Source organism: Branchiostoma lanceolatum, chromosome 7 (genome assembly GCF_035083965.1).
Source record: "Branchiostoma lanceolatum isolate klBraLanc5 chromosome 7, klBraLanc5.hap2, whole genome shotgun sequence".
NCBI lineage: Eukaryota > Metazoa > Chordata > Leptocardii > Amphioxiformes > Branchiostomatidae > Branchiostoma > Branchiostoma lanceolatum.
In genome coordinates this window covers 11,042,207-11,064,466 of record NC_089728.1, presented here as the reverse complement: position 1 = coordinate 11,064,466, position 22,260 = coordinate 11,042,207, and the positions used below count along the sequence as shown (strand labels likewise).

The 22,260-nt window shown below is 42.3% G+C and overlaps 3 protein-coding genes across 3 annotated transcripts; 2 read left to right on the top strand and 1 right to left on the bottom strand.

The window, feature by feature from the left end:
• Positions 1-30: 30 nt before the first annotated feature.
• LOC136439246 (bolA-like protein 3) lies at positions 31-10,605 on the top strand. The gene is made up of 4 exons (XM_066434540.1): positions 31-261; positions 5,624-5,741; positions 6,557-6,645; positions 9,432-10,605. The coding sequence occupies exons 1-4, from the start codon at positions 232-234 to the stop codon at positions 9,507-9,509; spliced, it is 315 nt and encodes a 104-aa protein (XP_066290637.1). The 5' UTR covers positions 31-231; the 3' UTR covers positions 9,510-10,605.
• A 1,357-nt stretch (positions 10,606-11,962) lies between these two features.
• LOC136439239 (uncharacterized) lies at positions 11,963-17,281 on the top strand. The gene is made up of 2 exons (XM_066434529.1): positions 11,963-12,546; positions 15,366-17,281. The coding sequence occupies exons 1-2, from the start codon at positions 12,350-12,352 to the stop codon at positions 16,666-16,668; spliced, it is 1,500 nt and encodes a 499-aa protein (XP_066290626.1). The 5' UTR covers positions 11,963-12,349; the 3' UTR covers positions 16,669-17,281.
• Positions 17,210-22,095, bottom strand: LOC136439240 (uncharacterized). The gene is made up of 4 exons (XM_066434531.1): positions 21,398-22,095; positions 18,719-19,878; positions 18,265-18,404; positions 17,210-17,866 (listed from the first exon to the last, which is right to left on the bottom strand). The coding sequence occupies exons 2-4, from the start codon at positions 19,799-19,801 to the stop codon at positions 17,740-17,742; spliced, it is 1,350 nt and encodes a 449-aa protein (XP_066290628.1). The 5' UTR covers positions 19,802-19,878; positions 21,398-22,095; the 3' UTR covers positions 17,210-17,739.
• Positions 22,096-22,260: the final 165 nt, after the last annotated feature.

The following is a 22,260-nucleotide window of genomic DNA, read 5'->3' as shown; positions in this document are numbered from 1 at the left end:
AGTACTCTAAAATATGATTCCTCGGTAAAACCGATAAATGGTACAATATAATGACATTTTATGGCACTTTTATAAGTTATGTAATGCCCCCTATTACTCAATGGTTTGACCATAAATTGAGTAAGAAGCGACCTTGCAAACTTGTCCCCTGCTGACGCAGTGTAACGCTGTACGTTTTACCTGTTGAAAGAACACATTGAAGGATTCAGAAGCGTGATCACATCAAGCATAATGTTACGAAGCCTCTCTAGACAACTTTTGGTGAGTGCCAATCTTTTACCTGTTGACCAAGGACGTTCTATAAATTATGGTCTTGATGTTGACAGTGTTGTTGACTTTACATCACATCGATATCACTTTAATATCACGTATGTCATAAGAGGGGCCGGGCGTTTAATATTTTGGAACCACATGCCTTCATGAAAGTAGAAGATTATTCTCCTGTACATATCAAAATTGCCCAGGGGATTATTGAATTATTGATTATTTTAACCTCCTTGATTATACTGATGTTATACTATACGGTCCGTGTATTCACCGAAATACGGGAAATACACGAAATACACGTCCGAAATACACGAAATACACATGAAGATGGCTGAAATCTACCGAAATACAGTATGATTTGATGTGTTAACATCACAGGTTGCTATATGCCGTCTTAAAATAATATATTTATAGCCCTGGCGACAAGAAAATGACAAAAAATACTTCGCGATCCCGGCCACGTCCGGTCGCCGCCATCTTTCTTGCCATACACCATGATGTTTGTTTTTCAGTGGTGTCTTCTTATGTGTCATTTACACAAAAAGGGTGGTGAAATGTACCGACATACAGTATGATTTGATGAGCAAACATCACAGGTTGCTTTATTTCGCCATAAAATAATATATTCATGGTCCTGGTGACAAGAAAAGGACAGGAAATACTTTGCGACCCCGGCCGGCCGCCGCGTCATCTTTCTTACCATACGCCATGATGTTTGTTGGGTATCAGGACAACTCGGCCCCTAGGCCGGGACAACTCGGCACCTTACTTACTGAGCACGTAATATGTGTATGTTTGGAGAAGATTGGTAATGATATCGATCTAGAAGCCTCACTACTATAATTTTAACTTCTTTTTTTTTTTTGCTCGGCAGGAATTCTATAGCGCCGGCGTACTTTGGGGTGCGCCAGCGGGGTCAATCGCCATGTCGCCCGCCGAGTCCGCCCGAGTTGCCCCGCTAGTCTAAAGCGATACTAAAGACTACTGGCTTACATTACAATATGAAACTACACGACATTAAACTACAAGCATATAATAAACTACTTGGTCTTTGTGAACATGATTTGTCTCTAAATAAAGCTCGGTCACAAATCTCATGTTTGCCGACAAACAGCCGTGAACCAACAACACAACCGACACTCGCGGTCCGATTCGTAGGCAAACAAAAAATCCAATACAGCGATGTCCAACGTTCGTTCATGACTAAACAATCGTCAGAAACTTTCCCTGTATGTGATTTCCTGCTAACTACTGCCCATATGCCATTGTAGAAGCGATAATGTGCAACGCCGGATTGCGCTAACTTTCTCTTCGGGTAGCGTTCATGTAGGAACAAATATGGCGGATCAAGCTATACCATCATCCTTTGCGCGGCAGGAAATACTGTAACCAGTTATGCCAAGGAGGTTATATCAGTACCAGTGATCTCCAGCTATATGGTTGACAGCAAACTACACTTTTGTCATACTATTTGAATGAGAAACGTATGAAATTTAGCCCTGGAAATTTGGTACGTCGCATCTCTTAAGTGATCTCCAGCTATATACTAGTACAGTAGTTGACAGCGAACTACACTTTTGTCATTCTATTTGAATGCCAAACGTATGAAAAGTGGTGACGTCGCATCTCTTATTAAACCAGTGATCTCCAGCTATATGGTTGACAGCGAACTAACACTTTTTATCATGCTATTCGAATGCCAAATGTATGAAATTTGGCCCGACGCATGGAATTTGGTACGTCGCATCTCTTAATCAACCAGTGATCTCCAGCTATATACTGAGTTGACAGCGAACTACACTTATATCATACTATTCGAATGCCAAACGTATGAAATTTGGCCCGACGTACGAAATTCGGTTCGTCGCATCTCTTATTAAACCAGTGATCTCCAGCTATATGGTTGACAGCGAACTACACTTCTGTCATACTATTTGAATGCCAAACGTATGAAATTTGGCCCGACGTATGAACTTGGTGCGTCCAAACCTCCTTGGTACGTCGCATCTCTTAACGTATGAAAGTGTGCAAGCCATACAAATGCGTGATTTTCAAGCCGATTAACACATTAACACCTTTTCATAGCGCGTCAGCAATCAAGGTGATTTTCTGTACTTGAAGGAAATCAATTTATCACTTTGCCTTTTATTGCATGGTGTCACCTTTTTTGCCATGTAAAGACCGATTTGTAAATAATTGTTGCCATTTTTCGTGATATAATTTTTTAATGGATTGTGCCATTTCTGAAAAAAATCTTTGTGACTAGGTTTCTTTACCTTTAACAAGAAATGTAAAGACCCGATTTGTAAATAGTTGGTGCCATTTTGCGTAATATATTTTTTTCATGGATTGTGCCATTTCTGAAATAACTTTGTGACTAGGTTTCTTTACCTTCAACAAGAAATGTTAAGACCCGATTTGTAAATAGTTGTTGCCATTTTTCGTAATATAATTTTTTCATGGATTGTGCCATTTCTGAAATAACTTTGACTAGGTTTCTTTACCTTCAACAAGAAATGTAAAGACCCGATTTGTAAGTAATAACTTGCGTACTTTCCATGAATGCTGTTGCCATTTTACGTAATGTAGATTTGTGACTTATTTTGCTTTTGCTCTTGGTCTAAATGTCTTTCTTAACATTTTGCATTGTAAATACATTTGTTGATGTTTACTAATGTACGTTTGCTGTGACTGGACTTCTGTTAGTAACGGTTAGTACGGTATTAACTTAAGTAGGCGAAACAAATGTCTTCGTTCAAAACTTCAAACAAAACAAAACGCGTCAGAACCTGAGGTGTTAGAAAAGAACGAAAGTTGACAATAAGTTTAATATCGAATATATAAAGTTGACAATAAGGTTAATAACAAAAAACCCAGAAACACTTGATAACCCAACAACGCATATTTCAACGTGAACGCATTTGGAACAAAGATTATATTAAGTAGGCCTAATGGTCCTTTCTTCCAGTCTCACGGTAAATTTACCTGAAAAAAAATGTGTAGAAATGTAAGAAAGTGGCAAAGCTAGGAAGTGGCGAAATTGATGATAACAAGGGAGATTTTAGGGAGATAACAGCCTATGACTTATTCAGACGAAAGGAAAACATAACAAGCCCCACACATTACGGAACAAGTGGGCAGGAACTTCTCAAACCTTTACCAGCCCTTCCTGTTAATTAACCACGCCTCCCATCCTCACAACAGAGCTGACCTGTCGTTACTACAAGTCTTACAAGACACGAAGTCGCTTTGATTGAGCCCCTGGCCTTATTGAATTTGGCAGTGCGATCTTGACTGTGAATAACTTTGTTCTATTGTTTTATTCTATCCAATAAAAATATTTATATTCCATACACCGACATGAGAAGGAGCGCACAGAAAGAACATAATATAATGATCTATTGACACTTTCCCCTCTACAAATTCATACCAAGGATTTTATATAAAACTCGGTAACGTTACCTATCTAGTCTCATATCTGATTCTCGCGTTCTCTCAAATAAATACAACTCGGTAACGTTACACTGATAATGACATATAGTTGGTTACCAATTGCTAATATTGTTGACTATAATAGGCTGGGAACCTTCGGTAGGGTCATCATCGCAGGACTCGGACCACATCTGTGAAACATCTTATTTGTAACCTAAGACGTTAAATTCTTTATTAGTTTGTTGTCCTGTGTGTAAAATACCACAAATAAGAAATTTAAGTCGCTATAAAATTCCTACAACAAGGTCCTTGAAAATCCCTTAGACTTAGGGCTATCCCGCCGCCGGATCGCATACTAGTGAGTGATCGCATATCCGCCATTTTCTTATTTCGCCGGGATCTACCCTGGGTTCCAGTAGAGTAGAGTAGACTGTTTATCGGGTCTTTTAGCCGGTTCCCTTTAGCCGGTTCCTTCGGCGGCACAGAGCCTCCAGCCCGCAGAACCCTAATTATGCTCGGGTCACATTTCCTAACCGGGGCCCGGCCGGGCTATTTGCGGAAACGAAAAATCAAAGTGTGTGTCCAAAAATTTGCAAAAGCTATGCTTTTAAATAATTTTGGGTACATTTTGTGTTTTTGTTCTCTTGAATATCATACTTTCCGTTCCCAAAGACTGCCCGGCCGGGCCCCGGATTGGAAATGTGACCCTAGCATTAGTGCATTGGGGGACCTGGCGGGCTGACTGTCCTTGGGCAGCCGAAGAAAATCGCTAGCGATCCGGTACAGTAGTCTGGCGCCCAGGGTAGCCTTCTTCTTGTCGCCAGGACCAAAAATAGATTATCTCATGCCGAAATACAGCAACCTGTGATGTTTGCTCATCAAATCATACTGTATGTCGGTACATTTTACAAGCATGTTCGTGTAAATGACTCGGATACCACTAACAACAAACATCATGGCGTATGGTAAGAAAGATGACGCGGCGGCCGGCCGGGGTCGCGAAGTATTTTCTGTCCTTTTCTTGTCACCAGGACCATAAATATATTATTTTATGCCGAAATAAAGCAACCTGTGATGTTTGCTCATCAAATCATACTGTATGTCGGTACATTTTACAAGCATGTTCGTGTAAATGACACATAAGAAGACACCACTGAAAAACAAACATCATGGTGTATGGTAAGAAAGATGGCGGCGACCGGACGTGGCCGGGATCGCGAAGTATTTTTTGTCATTTTCTTGTCGCCAGGGCTATAAATATATTATTTTAAGACGGCATATAGCAACCTGTGATGTTAACACATCAAATCATACTGTATTTCGGTAGATTTCAGCCATCTTCATGTGTATTTCGTGTATTTCGGACGTGTATTTCCCGTATTTCCCTTATTTCGGTGAATACACAGACCCTATACTATATGTTCCTTGTGAATTGCAAAATCTGATTCATTTGATGATTCCGTATTAGAAAATCATTCACAGTCAAAGTTTTTAGTTGCAAGACATATAGTATACTGCAAATGGTGACATTTTTGCAGTGGTTTTATGTTCTCAGTTTCTGCATTGACCCCTCCACTGCAAACCTAAGCCAAATTGCAAAAATTTTTGTTCTGTCTTCTGTCCGCCAACCCCCTTATGTATTGTAATGTGCATTGCACAGTAACAGTGCTGTAGTATCATGATGTATAATTCGGAGGCACCTGTTACGGTGAATACGCTATTATAACCACAAACAGAAAACTGTGACAAACACTTCATTTCCCCTCCTATTGCAGAATTAAATCCCTAGGAATTTAAAGGTATTTACAGTTAAGCACCAAGGAGGTTTGATTTAAATCCCCTTGGTAGCATCTTTGGGTTGGATATTATTACCAAAGTAAAGAACTTGCTAAATTTCTATTGATATTCTTTTTCATATGTACAGGTATCTGTGATGAGACAGCGTTGGTACTGTACGACGACAGACGGGGAAACACGGATAGCCAACATCCTCAAGGTCAAGTTTCCTGGAGCATTAGAAATCAAGGTTGATGACATATCAGGTATGGTTTCCAGCAGAATGCAGTTCAGTGATCATGACAATCTGCTGTACAACTACAATGTAACAACTTTGACTGTACTGTAGCCTACTCTCCAAGCAGAGGTCGTGAATGGGCAGATCGTCACCGTTTTATCATATGGCGTGTTTTGAATGGGCTAGTGAAAAAACAACAACGACATATGATAAGACGGTGACGATCTGCCCATTCACGACCTCTGCTTGGAGAGTACTGTAGCCTGGGTGCCATCTGATTACTACCGGGGCTCAATTTTCAGGGCAGTGAGTGTAGGAGCCCCAGTAGTCCGGTAGTAATCTGATGGCACCCAGGGTACAAAAACTGTACAATACCCCGTAGCTGCAAATGTTAACCTTCTTGGACCACAAAGTGTTGGGGTCTTTGAAAGTCAGGAAAAATTCTCAGAAAAGATTTTAAAAAAGAAATGTGACCCACATCCCCGAAGAGACCCTGAGTATAATCTCGGGCTGTTCGTGCAACTGCACGACGGCCTCACCATGGCACCATTGTCTGAATTGTTGCAATAATGATTTATTTATTTATTGGTATGAAATGGTGCCTGTTATCAGCCATGCTTTTTCCTGAAATATTTCCCTTGTTACTGGAAAGAGTTCAATGACGTTGTAGTGAAAACTAGAATTGATTGGACCCTTGATCAGTTGATTTGCACATGTATGCTGTAGCTTATTGACACCAAGGACAAATTTGGACTTGTATCCTCCTTGTTGACACACACATGTTCATATCAGGCAATGGGCTTAATTGTTTTCTCTTGATCAATTGAATATTGTTGATTTCAGGAGGCTGTGGTGCCATGTATGAAGTCCACATAGTTGCAGATGAGTTTAAGGGAAAGAGAACAGTTATGCAACATAGAATGGTCAATGAGGTATGTTGTGTTCCAGCCTGTGACGTCATTATACTCTCCAAGCAGAGGTAGCAGTCAGGCTTGGTTTTCTGGAGATTTTCACGCTTTTTACAGATACCCGCCAGTAGAGTGTCTGTAAAAAGTATGTCATCTCCAGAAAAATGTTCAAAACACTGCCAAATATGGTCAAACAATCCCGACTGCTACATCTGCTTGGAAATGAGTATTGCATGTTTAGAGGACGCCCCTCTTGTAACCAGTTCTATTAGTGAACAGTAAAGACAAGAACTAGGAATTAGAAATCATAAACACTGGTCAATAGTCTTGTCATTTTTTTCCTGATTTCACATGTCAGAGATCTAAATTAGATTTACAATTTTTTTTGTTCCAAGGTACAATTCCAGTAGTGTTTCAGAACTCAACAAAACAAGGAAGTTATAAAAAAGACTTCCTCTACAAAACAATAATTTCATTGTTGCAGATAAGTAGATGATTTACAGACCTGCAATGAAACTGCAGGTGTGCTGCATTGTATATCTACCAGGTGATTGTTAGGAGCCTACTTCAGCCTTCTTAATTACCTCAAGTCTAGGTCACCTGATAAATCTTCTTTATATTGACGTATTGTGCATTCCCAATAGTCTCTGAACTATACAACAGTATAGATGAGTATTACCCTAGGAAAAAAATAAGTGTAGTTCTGATATTACCTGTTTCATGTTACAAATCTAAACAGGACTGAATTTCTTCTTGTACTTCTCTTTCTCAAGATCTTTCTTTTGGGCAAACCAAACATTTTGTTGTACTTGACAATTTCCTCGTGGCAATAAAATGACTCTTTGTCGAGTCATGAATGACTAACAGGTACTCTTGCGTGAGTGTCTGAATGCAGGTGTGTGAACTTGACAACTTTGGCTTGTTTGCATTTCCACCTAGCCCAGACTTTGAACTTTGCTTCGCCTTCACCATTGTCAGAATCGTTGCAATAATGATTTCTTTATTGATGTCTGTTATGAGCCATGCTTTTTCCTGGAATATTTCCCTTGTTACTGGAAATAGTTCAATGACGTTGTTGTTTAGCTGTGCCACTTAGTACCTGGCTTCCAGTGATGGGGGTGGGGTCAACATGCTCTGCTTCGGAGAAATTTGTCTTGCTGAGTAGATCTTTGTAGCTACAATGTTATTTGTCCCCCTCAATGTCTTCACTAAGGCCCTGTTCATGATGAAAAAAATAAAACGGTTCAAACCGTTTCGGATATATCCGAATTGAAACGGTTTACATTTTGCGTTTGGGATGCAAACTTGCACCCGCGCTGAAAACGGTAAAACTTTCACTTTTCCGTGCGCTTACCAAGAGTTAGACTTCGATCGGCACTGAACTGGTGTCCTGTTGAAGCCGCGTTCCTTTAGGCCTTTCGCGATTTCTTCGTACACCTCCTGGTTCCGTTGAATGCCATCAAGTTTCCTCTGGACCTCCTGATCCTTCCAAATAGATATTTATTAGAACCTGACTTGGGGGCCATAGCAAGATGTTACGATTCAAAAACGCGGCTGAAAATCCGATGGACAGCTAAAAACTTTCACTCTTTCCCGCATACCCGGATGTACGACGTCATAAACATCAATATGAACTGGTTCTGTAACACTTTTGCGTTCATGATGACAATTCCGTGAAACTGTTTTATTCTGAACTGTTGTAGACTACCTCGCAAGGAGGTTCAGATTAAAATGGAATGAAACCGTTACGGCGCGTTCATGTTCAGAAGTAAAACGGTTTACTTGCTGAAACGGTTCGTGCCGTTTTACTTTTTCAATCATGAATGGGTCCTATGTTTTGGATCAGTGCTCTGAAAAAGAAGATATTAGTTAAATCGCAAATTTGGTTCTACCAAAACTTGAAACTTAGGTCAGTTACAAAGTCTCCTCTTGATTTATTTCATAAGTAGTTATGTATACACTGATACTTCTATTTTTGGAAATTATTATAAATGACCAACATGACTGATAACCAAGAGAACAGTCTGAAGCTAATCTCCAAGCAGATCCACACCGGGCGCGAAAATTAGTCTGAAGCTAAGTTGTGTTGAAATCTTCGCAATTGTATTTCTTGATAGTTTAGGAGTCCAAGATTTCAAAACAACAAAATTGCTGATGCAGCAGGAAATAAGCAAATAACCACCAGGAAACAAAGTTTCTGAAGGTCAATGTTCAGCGGGCCTTGGAAATAGCTGGAAAAATGACTCATTCGTGGCAAGTTCCCCTGAAGAGGAAACAAATTACATGATTGAAGGTCAAAGACCTCTGACAAGGAAAGCCATTGGTCAGATGTAATCAATTGTTGACATGTTGACATAGGGACGGATATCTTGTAACAGTGTGTAGGGTCCATTTCAAAAACCCTTTAGTTGCTTAGGCTGTTCCATTTATCAAGCTCAAAGGGGAGTGAGAAAAATTTCCTAGATTTACCTTTCTTTCATATTTGAGTGTGATTACTCCTATGAAGGAACTCAGCAAAACATTCAAAAAGATATTGATGATTGTGGACTCACAATGAAAGTTGACTTGTTAGGGATCTTGTGTGCTTGTGTTGCAGTTTTAAAGGCCATGTGCGTCATCGCCCTTTTTGGTTTCCTCCCATACGCCCAACTCCTCCAATTTCTGTCCGGTCAGCTCGAAGAAGGAAACAGATGGTGTTGCAACACTTAAGACTCAACAACCATTTATAGCAAAATGTTACCGTCAGCTATACTGAATGTTGATGTCCCTCCCTACCTATTTGAGTCATGTTGTCCCCGTCTTTTTTTCAGGCACTGGCAGAAGAAGTCAAACAGATGCACGGCATCCGCATCAACACACAGCCCACACAGGAGAAGGCAGATAGCTGACCATGGTGGACTGAGCTGTTGTTTTTGCTGTAAAATATCCCATGCTACTGTCTGAATTCAGACTCATTTTTGAATGATACACCAATCTGAACAGAATAATGAGTGACAAACTCTTTTCGTCTCTCGAAATGGGGTAAAAGCCGACTAAAAGACCCAACTAAAATGGTCCTTGCACAGTGAGTTATTTAGCAACAGTTACTTCTTGGAAGGAAGCATCAGGTAGCATTAATTCCAAGTAAGTTGGCACTGAAGTGGTGTTAAGTTATGCCATGTTTGACTTTGTATGTGGGATAAGCTTACCTGCTTGACAGCTGAAGAACTGTGCAAGGACTAGCTGTAACATGGTCTGTGGTTAGGGGGAATGAACAGTGTAAACATGTGTTGTTCCTATTGTTCAAGTTACACAAAGACTGTCTTTCATTGAATTTGATTCTTTTCACAAAAATGAAGAGGTATGTGTACATGGATGTGATGTTCTATCAAGTTTGATGTTGATAAGACATTTCTCGTTGTAATTTGTCAACTAACAATCATGTAGGCAGTGTTGTATTTATCCAATTGTTTCTCAGTGACTGAGTTATAAGACAGTGTTCTCCCTTGGTAACAAAGACTCGTATCACATTCTACTTAAGACATGGATCCAGGATATCCTGAGGATTTTAAAGATATGGAGAGTGATATTGAGTTATGCCCGTATCTTTACTATATACATGTATAAACCCAGCAGTTTGTGCCGACATCTGATACCTTTGAGGAAGTAAATGAATACAGTACATCCTTGCCTCTTGCTGGCCTATGAAACAACAAACTGTTTACTTTTTAACGTAAACAAACATTTCCCATTGTTGTCCCTGGTACAAGTACAAGCATGCCTCGCTCCACAGATCCAAACTGTTATTTCTCTCGGCTTCTTTTATAAGAACATGATTAATTTGGATGTTAAGTCACCTGGGCTGTCATTTTAGTTTCCTCGTGTAATAAACATCCTGAAAATCATGTCACTCATTATGTGCAATTCGTGCCGAATGTCAGGAACATGTCATCAATCTATAGCAGAATCAAATACTTTACATGAACATGATATATATGGATATGATCATGCGTCTATTTTCCTGCGTCACCCTTCTTGGTTCTATACAGAAAATGTTTGTTCCTATCTCTTGATGTATGCAACCCAACTTCCTGACCTCTACTCCAAATATCAAAACTTACGTCATAAACCAAACATTTGTGTGGTACTCATGGAAACTTAACCCTAACATTCAGACCACAACAAGAGATAGTGTCTCTTTCTGTTTACAGAAAACAGGTGAAGAGTTTCTTCTAGGCAGTTGGCCATGACCAAGTCACAGAACAGTTTTAGAAAGGGGAAGTCAGTACTTACAGGAAGGATTAAAAAGGGGTTTTCTGCCAGCATTAGGTTGTTTTTGCACATCCATAAGCACCTGGATTACGTCTATTCTTCCTCCCTGCATTAGGAGTTTGGGTACGATTAACTTTAGACTGATCCACAGAGAAGGTGTACAGGTGCCTACTGTCCTTCAGAGAACAGAGCAAGCAGGGTATACTTTCAATGGGGCCTTATTTCTAATCATTCAGCATTAAGGTCTCTCCTGTAATGTTCAAATTCATTACTCGTTATTGCCATGTATGCAATATTAACTTTACACAGATGGCGTTTTGAAGGAAGTTGTAATTCTTGCATTACTGAGAAAACTACATTTACTGTTTCCCAAGGAGTTAATGTTTCACGCACAAGTGTTGTGTTACTGTAGTACGCAGAAAGAGCCCCAGGCAGAAAGGTAATGTTGACGTCAGTTAAAGGTCATCCATGACATGGGTGGATCATTGCCATGTCTACCAGTGTACTGAGGACTAACAATGGACGTAATAAGTAGTCAATTGTACTTGAAAGTGCTGAAAAGGTTTGTTCCTCATTCTGCTCGATGGCTCTGATAATGCGCATTTGAAACGGAAGTAAGTCCAAACAGGTGCCATCTGTCTCGGAAGAAGAGGAAAAAAAGTCCACCTGTAGACGGATAAAGCTTAAGAAACCAGTGCAAATTGAAGACAATTCAAGATGTCAAGTTCATTTTGATCTCTTCGCATTTGTCTTTTACAAGCCTTCTGAACTTTTACAAGACTTAAAACGTGTTACCAAAATCACAAAACGAAGTTCAACGAAAGGATCATAAGTGAATCCCCAAAAGGGGAAAGTTAAAAGGAGAACCTAAAGTTGGAACAACACGCTTTGGTTTCTATGCAGACGTGTTTTACGTGTTCCCTACGACTTTATACAGACGAAAGTCAGACGGCGGAACACTTCCTCATTGTGGTTTTGATGTTGTTTAATCGTAAACAGTCATGATATTTACGCCTGCCGCCATCCCCGTGGCAGAATTGACCAGGGCCCATTCCGGACCTACGTTACAACATCCGTGTCATACAATACAAGAACAGAATCCAGATTTAAAAAGGACCTCCTTGAAAGTGTCTTAAAGTTTTTATTTTGCACTCTTTATTCTGATCTTGAAGTTCATCCCCAGGGACTACCATACATTCACTTCATTCACACCAGCCCGCTCATTTGCATATAGGGACTTCCCCGATCTGGCGGTCGAAAAACTTTCCGCGTTTCCTTGTGTTGGTGACACATTAACTACCTGGAAAAACCCCTTTCGCCTGCTCGAACAGTTCCCGCGTCGAGTTCCCGCTATTGGCCACAGCTCTTCACCCGCATTTCCCGTGTTTCGGAAAGATATGCATGCACGTCGTTCTCAGAGGGGCCACAGAGAGACATTTTCTCGGGAGAACACGGTGTGTCGGGCCGACTACGCGCTATGGCTGGGCCCGAGACGGCGGCCAGCTACGTCCTGCTGGTGGCCTCGCTGACAGTGAACGTGTCGGCGGCCTGCTTCTTCCTACTTCCCCCTGGTGTAGCGGCAGTTTTAAGGCGGGTTTCTCGGCGGTTCCCCTCGTCTTGGCCGTGCCAGGTTCTGGACATGCACGAGGACCATCCGTGGACACTCGGAAAATAGTAAGTTTTGTAGTAAACAATTGAAACTTCACTTGATCATACTTAATACGTAAAATATAAACTCAGCATAATTTTTCGTGCCACCGAATGCCACTGAAGCGATGTAAACCTTAAATACTAGTAGTAAATGTTGTTTGTATTTATGATTTTCCTCATGCGTGAATATTTTTTACAGTGTATCACAAATATCCATGCATCAGGTTGTTGCACAGTAGCAGCCTGAGATTACGAGCTCGTAGATACTTATACCTGATTAACAGTTAATGCTCTAGTCAACCTTTCCTTAGACCAACAAAACAATTATAGCGCATACTCCTTTTCCAGATACAAAAGAGAATATTCAAATCTAAGGTCAATATGCTCATTCCAGCAACTGGCATGGCAATACAGTTACTTTCCTAGTGGGTGCATAAGAACCAGTAGTAAGGGAGTAAAGTACCCAGGGACAGACCCGGGCCATGGTAATCGAGAACTGAATTCGAAACGCGGAAGTAATAATACCTTAGCGGGGGCATAGTGCGAATACAATGGGAAAATATTACGAAATACAACCTGAATAAAAAGCCTACATAATGCGCATGAGGTAATGCTTCTAGATATCGGCGGATATTGCGGCAACTTGTAAGTGTAACTTCTGAAAAGTCCGCCGGTGTTCTCCAATTCGTGAGCGGAATTGCTCAGCACTCGGGTTTGACGCAACCAGGAAACGAGATAGCGTGCCGAGGTGCAGAATGTACGGGAGTCGTTGTGTTGTCACTAACGTTCCTGGACTATATATGTACGCTCCAGTAAGAAATGACAAAACTCACTTCCCTGAAAGGATCTGTTACCATTCACGTTACCATAAAAAGGCAAGAATATGTGTGTTCCTAACAGAAATTTGGTTTGCGTGTGACACTAGAATTAGGCGTAGTTTACTATAATTAAACTTGCACGTAGGACAGCCTTGTTTATCAGTGTTAGGAAAGTCACACAAGATAAGAACTGAGCCGCAGGCAAAGGTCTACAGGACCGGTTTGAGGCCGAACTTTGACATGCCGTTTACATGCGTGAATGTTTGAGAATATTTGAACTGCTTGGCAACTGCGCTAAGGTGTAGAAGTCGTCATCTCCATGCAGGTGTAGCGGTCGGGCTCTTTTGAGGCGTGTTTTATACGTTTTTCTACAACTACTGTAAAAAAAAGGGTGGCGTCGGTGTGGAGCAATTGTCAGAGCGTGGGAAAGGCACTTTACACGACCTTCACTGGCGGTGAAGTGACGCCCACTGCGATTCTTCGGCTAATCTGTCTAAAAGTGTGCCAAAAAACGCTAAGGATTTGGTTGCCGATGTGCCAGCATCTAGCACATTTGCCACCAAGAGCCATGCAATTGAGCTGCAGAAAGCGCGCACCTCCAGAAAAACGTGTAAAAAACGCCAAATATGCTACATCTACTTGGAGATTACGGACGTCGATCCGAACGTCGTTGGACAACTTTGACGAAAGTCTGCCTTTTGTAACATGGAATGAGGAAACACAATGGTTGGCGGTACTAAACCTTTCGATGACAGATTCCTAAACACGTGCACGTAACCGTATTGAAGCCCGAGGGCTACTAGTGATAGGGGTCGCAGCTTCTCCTGCAGTCACAGTTTCCTACTAACTCGGAATGTTCGGCCTTCGCCATTGGCTATAAGTCTGTCTGGTAGGGTGGAGTGGAGGAAGCTTTCAAGTTTGGTTCGAGCGGGAGCTCGACCAAAGCAAAGTAAATCAAGTAGGCGGCGCCGGTTTCAGTGGGTGGGAGCGCTGATTCGCGATTTTCAACTTATCCGGTTCAGGGACTTTAGCTGGGGAAACCGTACTGTCGCCCGTGTTTCCCCAGCTCAAGTCCCTGGACCCGATAAGTTGAAAATCGCGTATCAGCGCTGCCCCCAAAAATAGATGCCGGCGTCCCCCAGAAGGCCTGCAAAGGAGGTTAAACGTGGATAGACATCAGTGCCAAGTTCCAATTCGCGCTTACGCACAAAGAAACCTGGAGCCACGCCGGGTGAGAGGCGGTGTGGTCTGGGATGTCTAGTTTTACTTCCCCGTGCGTGCGGCGGCTACCATGGCAATTCAACCAGGGGGAAATACGTCACATTTATGGGGTCATGTTCATTCGGGTGAACTGTGCAAAGTCATGCTGCCTGCCTAGAAAGCTGTCGGGTTGGGTACATGCGAAAAGGCGTCGCTCAGACAACTTGGATCAACTTGGAAATAAAATTTTAAAATCCAGTGGCATTTACACAAAATTCCATGTACTCGTTACCGCAACAACCATATTTCCATTGTGCAAGTAAGGACTTTATAAGGGGACCTCATTGGTACAAGTGGGCCTTGTGTGTAATATACGGAATGCGGAAGTGAGTATGGGTGTGGGGTGAGGTTCGGGCCAGTACACTAAATTTTACCTGAGCCAGCCGAATCCTGGAAAATATACCATGCCATTTGCATGTATCCGCACCCTCTTTCCTTCATTCTGCTAGTCTTACTTCTTCTTTTGTCATCTTTTTATTGCATCACATTTGTTTCTGTCTTTCTCATTTCATTGTACACCCCTATCTGCCCCTTCTTTCGTCGTCCGCATTTCCTCTTCTATCCCCTGATGATGAGATTGGTAAATTTCTCCTTATCAAATCAATTTGGAGCTTGATATCGATAGGATCATACCTCAAGTCTGTTTGTCCAATGTCGGGTCACTAAAAAAAATGGCCCGTTACTTTACATTTACTGAACATTTGTTAAGCTAACGCGGTATTCTTTAGACCTGGCCAATGACATTTATCTTTACTGTGTTCACAGTTTGGTAGACCAGCTATCGAGTTGTGCCCTATGCCTGTGGGCGCTATGTGCCCTGGCGACTGCCGACGTGTTCCAGCGACCCTTCCGAGGCTTCTCCTTCAGCGTCGCCTCCGTCTTTGCGGCCAACATCGGACATTACGTCTACAAATGCTTCCAGGACTTCCACCTCCGTGACAGCCTGCCGAATTTCCGTATCAACTTTCTGCACCACGCGGTGACAGTGATCGTGTACATCGTCTTCTCCCTGTATCAACAAAGCGGGCTGTTCGGTCTGCTCGGCGTTCTTTTCGAGGGAACTGTGATATTTTTCGAGACTTCCAAACTGATGCAAACGTTAGACGTGGAAAGGCACTCCATTTTATACGGTGCAAACATTGTCATTGGATCAATAATGACACTCGTATTAAGAGGAGTCGTGCCAATTGTATTTTTCGTTCTTGCTTTCCGGATAGCCTCGCCTTTTGAAATGGACTACTTGCCACTGGCTTTTTATTTCCTGAGTATAATTTTCTTTGCCATCATCAACATATGGCTGTTGAGGGCGAGTGCTTACTCAGTGAGAAGATTCTTTGTGAAGCGAAAGCTGCATATTTATGCTCAGGCACTCCAGCCACGATCGCTGAGCTCGAGCAACAGCAGCTCCCCATCTTCTAGTCCGCCTTCTTCGTTGCGGTCAACCCAAGGCTTACTAGCTCTCGAGGAAGGTTCGTCTCCGGCCCCGACTGCTGTTCGGAACACCCTGACGAAGAGGAACGACTTTGCTCGGCTGACTCCGGTCGCGAACGCCAACATAAACGCGAATGTCAGCGACGACCCACGGTATCAGAAGTTCGTGAACACCATGACAGACGGCGCGAAGGACATCACTCGAGTTCTGATGATGGAGACTTTAAACATGTCCCGATCTATGAACACTGGCGAAAGAGTCCAGTACATGAGACCTGTAAATACAGTTAATATTCGGCCGATGCCAATAGCAGCATCACCTGGACCACACGTTCAACCCCTAACAACAATACCCCGGACAGTCCACACACCGACACGGGTGAGACTGCCACCCGCGCGGCCTCCAGTCCGACACATGGCCGCTCATGAACCAATTCCTGCTCAGATACTTTCAACCAACATTCCCCCTCAGGCGTCTTCAAAAGCACATGTTACCGTGAGCTTGCCGTCTGATGTTGGCTCTAGAGAGACGCCTCAGCCCGTGACGAGAGTCATGCGGAAAGTGAACAGTGATTCGTTTATAGCCAGACAGCCAGTAACGCCACCACGACGTCACCGATCACGGCATAGTTGGTGAAAAACAGTCACGGACCTACAATTGAAGGTCCTGGACAAAAAGTTAACGTTACTAGATAATACATTAATCGTAAACTTTCAACCTGAGAATTGCACCATCCTCCCCTAGAGCAACAGTAAAAGTAACTGTCACCTTAACTCTTTTCCAATTCTCAAAATTAAAAGAAAACGAAGTAAGTAAAACATTACGCATTTCTTTACAATGGAACATGAATGAAATTTAAATAAATAAGATGTATCTTTGTGGATAATTGATTACATTAATGTTCGATTATTATTTTGTATCCAATACATCGCTAATAACTGCCATATAATATTTTGTGAGGCTTGACTTCAAGTTGAGTAGATTGTTCGTTGTCACTGTTCAGACTCTTTTCCTGTGTATGTTTACCCTTCGTTGTTTTGTATTTATAATTACATCCGATTACATAAATACATTAAACCTTTTTCAAACCTCAAATATCAGGACAATGACAATTACCAGTTGACACCGCATCACATGTGATCAAACAGTATAAAACATAAACCACTCTGTAAAATGGTTCTTGTTAATGTTAGTTTATTGTTTACTGTGATATATTTGTTTGAACAATAAAACATGTAATGAGTCAGTAGACTGTGTCTCCAAGTTGTGTTGTTGGACTTTCAGCTTATTGCAATTGAATAGCTAGAGTCCCACGATCTCATACCTTCATTGCTATTCTATCACAGTTTACATGCTTAACGTTACAGCAATAATACACACCGTGACACGTTACCTGAAAAACACACGGATCGCTTCTTCAGTCGTCATAACCACGATTAATAGCCTATTGCTTAGAATTAGCGACCAGTTTTGATGACAGATTGCTTCTCACAGACGCAGCATCTAACGTTATGCACGGATAGGTGCTTGGAGCAAGCAAAGGGTTTGTACAACAAGGCCACGTGTGGCCAAGAGGACATTTTTCTTGGTGTTGGAATCTACAGAAAAGTCAGAAACAGCGCAACATGATAGCAAGTTTTACAATGATAAAAAATCTAGTTCAAATGCCGAAATATCCAGTAACGTAGTTAGATACACAAGCTGCCGCTACCACTTGGGTTGACTGGTTAACATGGCCCAGTAGTTGGGGTGTCGGTGACCAGTGGACCCGTCTCCGGACAGTCGTGTTGTAGCCGACCCACTGGACAACTGCTCCTGACTGTGGACTTGTTCCCTAAAACAGTCATAAAACATGGTGAGTGGTAATGAATGAAACACGCACCCTACACCCTAGCGTCCCGATCTATGCTGTGCTAGTAGATTTCATTCATTGCTTTATTGCCGGGAAAGAGATTCAGTTGTGACGGTTCAGAGTTATGCGAATCTCACATAGATATATGCTGAGCAAAAACTGGAGGTTAGAAAATGAAAACAAAAAGAATTCGAAATATAATATCCCAGGGACCCCAAATAGATCGTCCATATAACCAAGAAATTTCAATAAAGTCATCAGTGGTTTTTAGTTTATGTAACATTGTTGGAACTTGCTGGCCAACGCCAACGCTACAACTATGTAACTAACGTTACAGCTGTAGTTACTGTGGCACAGTGTACAGTGGAGTGTGGTTGTACCTGAGTTGTTGACACTGTCTCCACACGACTGTGTCGGTAGTGCCGTATGTCGGGCGGTACGTCATGTGGGACGTCAGCAGGTCTACCTGCACCGTCAGCCGTCCGTACACGTCCAACAGCCCGCTGGACTTCCTCGTCAGCTAGGAGACGGAAGCAAAAGGCGGGCATGGTCAATGTTAATGGATCCCGTGATTAACCAGTGGTCAAGTTTTGCAAGAAAATAACGCAATTAATGGGGACAATTTTTTTCCGTTTCACCCCCCTCACAATTTTTTAGGAACTCTCACCAGAAAATCAAATGTCATAATGTTGTGTTTTGAGGGAATACATTCCTAGTTACATTACTAGATTACTATAGAGTGATTTCTTCACGTTTCATCCCCTTTTCCAAGGAGGTATAAAAGATGTCTCTTTTAAACCTCCTTGCTTTTTCAAAGCACTTAAGATGTTCTACCTCCACTGCTGGCAACGTCGTGACCACCTCGTACCCAGGGTCCTTCTCGCACTTGACGTAGAGCGCTGAGAAAGGGCCATCTTTGCACAGATAGTCTCCCGCGGGGCCAACGATTCTCGCAGTCCACGCAACATAGCGCGAATAGTCTGTCGGCATCTGGAAAATGTCCGTGTATTTAAGCCGAAGTTTAACGAGTTTTGTGTTGTTGATGTCACTCTCAATGCACCAACATTGTTTTTCGGTATCACGGAGAAAGGCACGATTCTTAATGGAGTCCGTGGCGTAAACCTTGACTTGGCTAACATGTGCGGCTGAAAACAATTCTACATGTAGGAACAAGCGAACTCTTCTGGTCAGCTTGCTGAGGGATTGGTCGATCTGGTGGTCCTGTCCTTTCCCGCCAAAATCGAACAGTTCCTCTTTCGCGCCAGTGTCAATTTTCTCGTCTGCGAACCTGGCAATCAAACGATATCTGAGCCTGCAGAAGTGGTCAAAATGAGTCAGTCTGTTAAGACGCAGGTAGCTCTGGTCAGTGTTTTCCATGTGTTCTCCATTTGGATGGACAGAAATATTCCAGTCAAACCCTCCGTATTCGAAATAAGAAGAGTCATACCTGGGGAAATCAGCGCGCCCTCTGGGCAAAATGTCCAGAATTGCACCAAAAGTTGTACTGCAGTTTCCTATCCTCAATTCTACTGTCAGATTCCCGTCAGAATCTACGTAACCCTGTCTTAATTCTTCTTCTAGAAGGAGACTCCTTTGTCCTTGTGAGGAGTTGCCGTGGATGAACTCACATTGCTTCCTTTGAAAAGAAACATTCCTGCCAGCGTCCTTAGTATGCAGTACTGTTAACGCGTAATCTACCTTACAGACAACCCTCTTTCTAGCGCGCTGGAGGCAGAGAAAAGCGCCCAAAGTTCTGTCATAGTCCTTTCTTCCCAAATGAAGACACCATTTATGGCAGGCGTACGCGAACTCTCGTGAGTTCTCGTCCTTGATGTCGTGAGGCGAGCTGACGAGGAAAGTGAAGAGGTGAGTGTTGTAGTCGTCTTGCAGAGGGACGAAACGATGAAGCGTCACCATTTCACTTTTCCGGTCCCAGCAAAGTCACACGCGAGACGTTGTTTTCATTTGAATGCAGTCTTGCGGCCCTCTGGCGCCTGTAGAAAAAAACCTAGTGTTACTAGTTACACCAACAATAACAAAAAACTAACACGATACTTCAATGTTGAAAACGTGAAGTGTGAGTAAGAGCATATGAACTAGACTTTATGCTCTTGTTTTCCGCTAACGTCCATTCGTTAGAGGCCCCGGTTCCTGAAAGTCTAAAAATCCTGCTTAATGTAGAGACTACCTCTGAGTTATATTGTATCAGCTTGACCAGGCACTATAAGTTTCCTTCCTGCGCCACTGTTCTAAATATTGTACTGACGTCCATCGTAAACAAATCTGTATATTCAAACAGTAATGGTGGTCAGTGATACAGTGTTTGATTTCCGAAATAGTAAGTTTAGCACAAGATACTACAGTACTGAATGTGCCCCTTCAATGGTTCTCCACGCACCGTTAAGCGTAAAAGATAATATTGGATATGGGCGTTACCGTGAATCCACCCCGGGCCAACGATAAGTGTGGAGGGCTAGGCCATTTTAAAGACTGAGAAGGGGCCAGCAAGGTTTTCTCCGATGAAAGTCCGGGAGTCAAGAGCAGTTTAAGTACATTACGACGAGGGATACGGCGAGTAGTAAGAACACCATACAACAGAAAACACAACAGGATGCCCAGCGGCCCTCCGTGCAATGGTTACCGCAAATCAATTTCTGTGCACTTGAGTTGAACACCGCGTATCGACCTGTTCAAACCACCTTCCTTAATCACACAATAAGTAATCTATAACGACGCACTTCTGCCTTAATGCAAGGCTGCGGTCTGAGTATATCCTTCTTTCAGGAGCTATCTTTAATAGAAAACACAATCTCTTTAATATGTTGACTCGTTAAGATGTTGAGACGCCGAAAAAGAAAACAATAGCAAGGAACAGCCCACTCAGAGATCCACGCACCGTGGACTTCAGCTTCAGAGACGTTATTGCATTTTCTCTATTTGCATAAACAACCGAGCTTACCATGACGCCCACGCGTGGATCGCTGTTACACATCATTCCAGTTTTACCCAGTATTATACATACACAACTGCCAGGATTATCAAACTATAGCGCCAGTCTCCGCAAGTTTAAAATAGGACTGGTTGTTAAGGTGTTGTTAATATGTATGAAATCAAAAACATTGTACAAAGACAGTGCGTACGATAATGGCATTTATTGCATTCTCCTGGGAAGAAATCATGAATCTTATCATGTAAGCTGAGCGCTGAAAGCCCGGGAGACGTAGGAGTCACGACGTGCCCCTAAGTGCCTCGTGAGCGGTTTCACCACATGATGATGTAAAGAAATTTATCACGAGTCCATGTCGGCTGTTCGAATTCCTATCGATCCTCAGACCATCATCATTGAACAGCGACCCTACCCAGACACAGACGTTATGTTTCTCTCAATCCCTTTTACAACGTCCAAGCCAGAAATCATAGCGTAATTATACATTTCTCAATATTCTACACGCTGTATTCCCCGGGCCTCCCCGTTAATTCACATCGGCGTTAACGTTGTACTTAAAAACATACCTGCTGAAAACCGGGACTTGAAGCCGCTGTGCAGCGTTACAGCTGATTCGGTCCGTTATTCGGATCCCGCTTGGACTGAATTACAAACGATACAAACAGACTGAGACGACCTTTGACATAGATATCCGTTCCAAACAAGCTGCCATTGTACTGTTGATTCTGTATAACGGGACACTCGGGTCTGATTTACATTGTAGGTCACGTGATGTGGTGTACCTGCTGCGCTGTATCCATACCACCTGTTTAAGAGTCTTGCTGTTGTTAAATGAATGGAAAAGAAAACAAAATGTCAGGATAGATTCCCCGATAGAAATAACGTTACATTTTATTCTAAAACATGCAGCGTGATACGTTGCTATCGTTACCGTCATTTTTCCAGTTCTCAGAATCTTTGTTTTCAATTTCAATTTTCATTTCTAGTTCATAGCAAAGCTAAACGACGATTTGGCCACCACCGATAAACGACACAATTTTCCGCTACACGCTTTTGTACGTAACGTAGTTAGTTCTCACAAAGATGACTATTCGTATAATTACCGTGGAGTTTGTATTCAATTATGCTGGATATTCTTATGCCAATATGATGCCGTGAGGTATGGGAGGCTAAACAAATTGGATAGAAATACATAGCTACCCTCCTATTTTCGCCAGACACGTACATTTTATAGGCGCATACTTAAAGTCCTTCACACCATGACCCACGAACACGGATGGTTTATGCAAGTCTACCTGATCCATTTAACAGCGCTACCTTGCGAAGTGTACAAAAACTGAACCAGCTTATGTGTGATGGCAGCAGTACACAAGGAGAGAATGTTGTCCCCTGATAGTCTACAACACAGTTTTGTCATGGACTTGAAATC